The sequence below is a fragment of the Limulus polyphemus genome, unplaced genomic scaffold, assembly GCF_000517525.1.
Source record: "Limulus polyphemus unplaced genomic scaffold, Limulus_polyphemus-2.1.2 Scaffold3303, whole genome shotgun sequence".
NCBI lineage: Eukaryota > Metazoa > Arthropoda > Merostomata > Xiphosura > Limulidae > Limulus > Limulus polyphemus.
The window spans coordinates 24,930-33,135 of NW_013668913.1; the positions used below are offsets into that span (position 1 = coordinate 24,930).

At 33.6% G+C, this 8,206-nt stretch overlaps 2 protein-coding genes across 2 annotated transcripts in view; one reads left to right on the forward strand and one right to left on the reverse strand.

Moving 5' to 3' along the window:
- LOC106469100 (U3 small nucleolar RNA-associated protein 14 homolog A-like) overlaps positions 1 to 1,206 on the forward strand; it is a gene marked incomplete at its 5' end in the record, with an annotated part of 24,803 nt that extends 23,597 nt beyond the window's left edge. Inside the window, 1 exon segment of the mRNA XM_022397515.1 lies at positions 957 to 1,206. Coding sequence (XP_022253223.1) covers positions 957 to 1,202 — 246 coding nt within the window.
- Positions 1,207 to 3,616: 2,410 nt separating this feature from the next.
- Positions 3,617 to 8,206, reverse strand: part of LOC106469101 (protein eva-1-like) — a 95,210-nt gene continuing 90,620 nt past the window's right edge. The window contains exon 8 of the mRNA XM_022397514.1: positions 3,617 to 4,908. Coding sequence (XP_022253222.1) covers positions 4,595 to 4,908 — 314 coding nt within the window. The 3' untranslated portion in view covers positions 3,617 to 4,594. The remainder of the gene's footprint in view (positions 4,909 to 8,206) is intronic.

The window sequence follows — 8,206 nt, forward strand, 5'->3', positions numbered from 1 at the left end:
AATCATGTTCACCTCACAGTGCTGTGTTTCCACCATGATAATCATGTTCACCTCACAGTGCTGTGTTTCCACCATGATAATCATGTTCACCTCACAGTGCTGTGTTTCCACCATGATAATCATGTTCACCTCACAGTGCTGTGTTTCCACCATGATAATCATGTCGAAGTCACAGTGCTGTGTTTCCACCATGATGAATTAAAACACTTTGAAGATGATAATACAATAATCTACTAGGCTTATGTTTTTTGAAATTAACTTGAAGAATATGACACTGGCTTCGATCATCAATCATCTAGATTACCAACTAAATGGGAATCCTTGGGATGAAGTGGAGCATATCATTCACTATTGTAATCCTCTGCTGACATCTGGGAATTACATGGCCTATTATCAAACAAGACACTTTCTGGCATCTTGTAGTGTCAATGTTATTGTGTTAAAAGATGGTTCATCTCATTTGACAATGGGTGGCCAATTGATCAAGTACTAATTTAATTCTTGTGAATCTGTGACAGTGCTTTGGGGGTAAGTTTCATGATAGCTAATGGTGGTGAAACTAAACACTATAATAACACACAGTGTAACCAGCATATGATATAATTAAGAACCTAATAATTTTGGTTATTTGAGATCTATAGAATTTCAGCTTTACATTTTATTATTATGCCATAAATTTTCACTCACTTTTTTAAGCATTACATTTACAAAGAAAAAGTTTGCTGTATTTATCTATCTTGATATTGTGTTGGTAAGTTGATGATGTTCTTAAGACATCAAACAGTTGAGAGATTTGAAAACCTTTTGAAACTGTGAATTCAGGTAAGGATGTTTTATAAAATTATTCCTTTTGTAGTAAAATTGATGTAAAAATTCTTGTCCCTCATTTTTTTCAGAATGTATAAGTTTGGATTTGGTTTAATAATCAGAAGTTGTCTTCTTTAATTGGGGTTTAGGTCAGTGAACTGCCTTTCCCATTCAGAAATGTCAAGCATTTTGAAAATAGCCTGAAACACCCTATTGGGAGAACATGGAATCCAGAGTCAGCTTTTCACGAACTAACAGCTCCTACAATTATCACCAAAATGGGAAAAATAATTGATCCAATTGATGCTGATGCTCTTGTGATGAAGAATAAACCAAAACATCAAAAAATGTTAAATGAAAAAGAAAGTTTAGCAAATAAATTGATTCTGTCTTAAAGTAGGTAGGATTTGTTGCTTTACATTATCTTATAAAATACTCATGAAAAATATTTTAATAATACAGTGAAAATTATCAATAGCAACTGTTAGAACTTTCCACAATAATAGTTATCAAGAGTTTCTGTTAATAGTTGTGTTTGTTAGAACTTTTCTTTGTCCACAATAACAGGTTTCAAAATAGGTTATAATCTGCCTACACTTAGTTACATTTTATAACATGGTCACTTGCTACTACTAATACATTATGCATATAATCAGTAATTAAAGATATAGAAACAGACGTGTCATTTTTTGTGCCTCTTATATTTTTATTAATATGTATTTCCACCAAACACAATAAGAAGTGTTGTTAACTGCCTTATTGCAAGATGGATTTCCACCAAACACAATAAGAAGTGTTGTTAACTGCTTTATTGCAAGATGGATTTCCACCAAACACAATAAGAAGTGTTGTTAACTGCCTTATTGCAAGATGGATTTCCACCAAACACAATAAGAAGTGTTGTTAACTGCCTTATTGCAAGATGGATTTCCATTGAACACAATAAGAAGTGTTGTTAACTGCCTTTTTTGCAAGATGGATTTCCATTGAACACAATAAGAAGTGTTGTTAACTGCCTTATTGCAAGATGGATTAAGAGACATGGAGCAAAATTTTGAAAGTAATTTTGCTTATGACAAAATATTAAGATATCTTTAAAGTGAGATATCTGTAACAACCGGACTTGATTGTCTTATCAGTTGATTCAGGTCTGTGGGTCACCAGTTTAATTTCCCCTAATTCTGAAGTTTGGAGATTGTCAACAATTTTCATGCAATATTGGTCTTGTTTTATTAATTCTATACAATTATTGTTTTGCTTTCCAACAAACCTATTCTCACTTACAAAATGTAGTTTCTCATGACATATCAAACTTTTATCTTCAGGAATAAATGGTAGAAGAAGCCATCATATCATCAGTAGTTTGCAGAATAGCCATTTTGTAAAAGGAAGTTAGTTGCCAAGACAACCTCCATCATGAAGATGTGTTTAATCCATCAACACCACAGTAATTTATAAAATTCATTGATAAATAAGGATCACATATTACAAATGCACTCACTTTGCATTTTCCAAATGAAGAAAATTAAAAACTTTGACATTCAGTAAATGTTATGTTTTTATTTTTCAATGACCTGGATGTTTCATTAGCATTTTATTTCAACAAATGTCCGCATGTAAAAAAACAAACTGAATGAAACACACTCCCAAAAATAAACTTTGAAAAATTGTTTTTAACTGTTTTAAACTGACAGAGTAGACAATGAATGAAACATATTTTGAAAATAAACTTTTCAAAGCTATTTATAACTATTACAAACTCCAATTGGGACTGGAACATAGTAATTCACAAACTACAAGGCTTTGCTATTCAGTTGAGACTTGGAACATAGTGAGCCACAAGCTGTGTGGCTTAGCCCTTCAATTGAGACTTGGAACATAGTGATCCAAAACTATGTGGCTTAGCCCTTCAATAGAGACTTGTAACATAGTGATCCAAAAGCTATGTGGCTTAGCCTTTCAATAGAGACTTGGAACATAGTGATCCACAAGCTGTGTGGCTTATCCCTTCAATAGAGACTTGGATCATAGTGATCCACAAGCTGTGTGGCTTAGCCCTTCAGTTGAGACTTGTAACATAGTGATCAACAAGCTATGTGGCTTAGCCCTTCAATAGAGACTTGGATCATAGTGATCCACAAGCTGTGTGGCTTAGCCCTTCATTTGAGACTTGTAACATAGTGATCAACAAGCTACGTGGCTTAGCCCTTCAATAGAGACTTGGATCATAGTGATCCATAAACTTTCAAACTTAGCCCTTTCCTCATGAGATGTCAATAGTTATATCCTCCCATCCAAAAGAGGATCTTTATTGTTGCGCAAATCATAATTGGTCTTCTGCTCCTAGGAGTATTTAAAGGATGACTTTTATACTTTTACTAAGTTGTGTTCCGACAAAATGGAAGAAAGTCTGAAGACATTTTATAAAAAACAAATAATACAGTTAAAACATCATTTTGCAGTTTCTTTATGAAGTAATCAATTTATGTCCACTTAATTAAACTTTTATGAAGTTATCAGTGATAAAATTACTTTATATTTGTATAGGAAATACAATAACGTCACGTTTTGTTTTATTATCATACTTATTGAAGTGAGTGTTATTTACATGTCTTTTATGTATACTACAAAGAATATGGTGTACCTTTTTACATCCGGCTATTTTTTACAGACCATGTTCGATTTCTTAGTCACATTACTGACCTATAAACATGGTAAACATTTTGATAAAAATGTTGGATTATGAAATGTGTTTCTGTATTGCACAACATTGATCATCATTAATACTTAGGTTAAGAGTTTTCCAATATATATATATAACATACACAGTAAAATTGTTCGTTACAGCTGCCCACATTTTCACTCTTCGATATAACATACACAGTAAAATTGTTCGTTACAGCTGCCCACATTTTCACTCTTCGATATAACATACACAGTAAAATTGTTCGTTACAACTGCCCACATTTTCACTCTTCGATATAACATACACAGTAAAATTTTTCGTTGCATCTGCCCACATTTTTACTCTTTGATATAGCATACACAGTAAAAATGTTCGTTGTGTCTGCTTACATTTTCACTCTTCAATATAACATGCACAGTAAGAATTTTTCGTTACATCTGCCCACATTTTCACTCTTCGATATAACATACACAATAAAATTTTTCGTTACAGCTGCCCACATTTTCACTCTTCGATATAACATGCACAGTAAAAATTGTTCATTACATCTGCCCACATTTTCACTCTTCGATATAACATACACAGTAAAAATTGTTCATTACATCTGCCCACATTTTCACTCTTCGATATAACATACACAATAAAATTTTTCGTTGCATCTGCCCACATTTTCACTCTTCGATATAACATGCACAGTAAAAATTGTTCGTTACATCTGCCCACATTTTCATTCTTCGATATAACATACACAGTAAAAATTGTTCATTTCATCTGCCCACATTTTCACTCTTCGATATAACATATACAGTGAAATTGTTTATACAGTCTTTTTCCAGTGACACAAAATGATAGTATAATAATCCAGTTTTTGCATAACCCACTAGCTCCTGCTAGTAAAGCAATTTTGAACAGCTTGAAATAACACTGAGCTCTTTAAGACCTCTTGTATTTCTGATGCTTTTCTACTCACTTCAGCTGTTCAAATTAATGATGATGAATAAATTAATTTTAAGGTTGATGTTAACACCTGCTCTTTGTATGAAAAATAACCCGCTATTTCCGAAATGTGCGTCACATTCTTATTGAAATATAAAACCCTTCCTAACTGTAATAATCACACGTGTTCAGGTTCTGAGACATGGGAGTCTTAGGGTGGGTGTCACTGTCTTGGCGCCTCAGAGTTGGCCTGTTGCTGGATCTGACCATTTCTACGTTGTTGTCTGGTCTTTCACTGCTGTAAAAGTGATCGAGATCTTCACCTGACGCACTTGGCAGGGGTTCAGAGACGTTTAAGCCTGCTCTTCTATTTTCCCTCTGCTTTTGAACATATAATCGAACTAAAAGCACCAAGAGAAAAGCCACAAGTCCAGCTCCCAGGCTCACCGTCAAATATAAGATGCATTTTTCTTTGTTTTCTGAAAAAAATAGAAGGAAGGTCATCATAGCTTTCCTTGAACTTCAGTAGAGTTAAATCATGATTCAGTTGAATTACTATTATTTAGAAAATTGTATAATTCTTCAAGTGGCTCAGTGATTGGCGTAGTACAAATAACTCGATGGCTTTTTCCTTTGCATACTTCAAAAATGTACAGTTAATTGTATTATAAGTCAGAAGCTCACGATTCAAGATGTTTTGTATTTATTTATTTTATCAGAAACCTACAATAGTAATTAACGTATGTATTATTCAGTATTGGAACATATAAATGCAGAGTATAGTCCTAAAAATTACTTGTCATTTACGTGACAAATTATTTTTATCATAGCGAATAAATTACATAAAATATTTTTAAATGATGGTCTAAACTGTGTATCAATATTTAAGAGGTGGCCAGTATAAGGATTTTATATATGATTGTTCTATCACGAATATTTATAACAAAATATTGTGATTTTAATTTTGTAAGTGATTTCTTGTGGGTCTTGGATATTCCTTCCATGAGACGACGAAGCGCTGCCCAGTAGTTAGTGTGCCGAGCTGAGGTTCCACGGTTCTCATTACGTAACTGTACTTTGTGTTGACAAGCTGCCTTCTATCTAGACTATCACTTGAAAATTAATGGCTAACACAGATAGTTTTGGGGAAAATTCAACAAAACCTACATACATTTAGTCAGACATTACTGTTCTTTTAAGTCTCACTGTTAGATTTAAACTTTCTTTGTTAACGAATCAAAGACTTTAAAGGTTAATATTATTTGTCGTTATTTGGAACTCTTAGATAGAACTAAAATTTAACCCACTAAAGAATATAAATCAACCTTTCAACGATTAGAAACCCAAGGTTCATCAGTTGGGTCTCATTGCTGTTAACTATATTTTCGGCCATAATCCTAACATCTTACGAAGTTCAACCAGATAAAGAGATTTAGGTTTTTCCTAAATTCACATTCTAAGGCCTAATCTATTAATTGCAGATGTATTAAGTATTGAATCTTTTTTTCTTGACGAGAAACTAACAAGATTATGAACATGTTTATTTTATATTCCTATATTTAACAAATCCGAATCTTAGATATCGAAGGTTTCGTCTATGTTACATGTGTTTTACTAAATAAAACTTACACTTTTACATATTTTTTTTTCCCAGATCAGGAACCTTGAGTTTTTATTTATCATATTCTAAAATAGTTTTATGTTATTTTTAAATATTATCTATGAATCATTCGACATGATACCTGTCTAAAAAGTCAGGTTTAAATACGAAATTTTCTGTTATTTTTGATATAGAATTTAAATGCTAAACAAACATATTTTTGGTGCGTTTTTTTACGATAATCTCCAAGAAATAGCCTCAAGAAGTCATGATAAAAGATTTAAAACAAGGATCACACACAAAAGATGCAATGGATTAAAAAAAGACCCAAACTTTCGAATAGTAGACTATTATTCTAGTTAAGAAATATAGTCTACCAATCGAAATCGTTTTAGTTTTGTATCTTTTTTATAATGCATTATAAAGTCGTGAATATTCTGTGTCATCTGGACGTTTGGCTGAGAGCGCTAGAGGAAGAATTGTATCTTCTCTTTTTACGTGTCACTGACTCTCAAAAGAACTTTACATGTTACCTCTAAACCAGCGGCGTGTTTTACGTCACTTCTTTGTTCTGTTACAAGCTCAAGATACCTTCTAGGATATTCATTTTTTTGTTGTTCTGAAACATAGGAATTTAATTATTCTCTGTTAATGTAAAACCTGCATATTCCTGCGTATTTCATGTATCTCGTGTTTATAGTTTACGTCACTCCAGCTTTTCGTTCACAGAAACTTTGTTGGATATTTACCTTTCTTCTATTTGAAATGAGAAACTTATTCGGTGAATGCCATATTTACGACATCTGTGTCAAATCGTACTTGAATCTCGTAAGTCGCAGTAGAATTGACAGTACAGAGAAGTGCCACTGCTATATGAGAATTCAAGAAATCTAATATCAACAACAATATATTTTAAATACTCAATAAAAAAAGACAAATTTATTTTAATATTTGCTGTGTAGTATTTTACCAGACACTCACTTCAAGATATTTGTTTTTTCTGAAATTTGCGCAAAGCTACTTAGAGCTATTAGTCGGGGAGCCAACGATGGAAAAAGGGTTTTTGGAAACAAGTTTAGTTTACTTCTCAAGCTGAAAGGGAAAATGGTACTGACGTTGGTCGACACATATATATGAAACTCGAAACAGTTGAAAATGGTACTGATGTTGGTCGACACATCAATATGAAACTCCAAACGGATGAAAATAGTACTGACGTTGGTCGACACATCAATATGAAACTCCAAACGGGTGAAAATGGTACTGACGTTGGTCGACACATCAACATGAAACCCCAAACGGTGAAAATGGTGCTGATGTTGGTCGACACATCAATATGAAACTCCAAACGGGTGAAAATGGTACTGACGTTGGTCGACACACCAACATGAAACTCCAAACGGGTGAAAATGGTGCTGATGTTGGTCGACACATCAACATGAAACTCCAAACGGGTGAAAATGGTACTGACGTTGGTCGACATATCAACATGAAACTCCAAACGGGTGAAAATGGGGCTGACGTTGGTCAACACATCAACATGAAACTCCAAACGGGTGACAGTAGCAAACTTAGGGTGGTCAGGAAATTTCATGTCAAAATGTGGTATGTGCTTTCTCCTGTGGAGGAGAGCTAAATTTCATGATTTGAATTTGTTAAACTAAGATATTTTATACTTGAATTTCTTGAAATAAGATATTTGAAATTAAGTAACAAGGATTCAGTTAGTTAGAAAGAATAAAAGATAAACTTTATAGTGAGGTGACCTTAAAAACTAAAAGACGTGGGTTTAGTGTGGAATTTATCCATTAACATTAGGAGATTTCAGTAGAAGAACAACATTAATCGAATAACTGGGATAAGGTCCTCCGGTCTGAGGGACTACTTGGACTTAAAGTTGGACATTGGCTATAGATTATAAGTATTGCTCTCGAATAATGATAGTAATGTCTAACCACATCTCATCGAAATCATCAATAATAGTGTTACGGCAGCGGAAGTCACGCGACGCTGGGAGCATGCGCTCTGGAGTTTCTCGAAGGATCTTGAATTATCGAGGAACCCCGCGAATGTCCGAGTGTTTGCTAGACGCCCTCTATTTTAGTATATAAGCCTGGCGAGAAAAACCAGCGGCATTGAAGAGATAGATCGAAAGAGCAGATAGATTGAAGAGATAG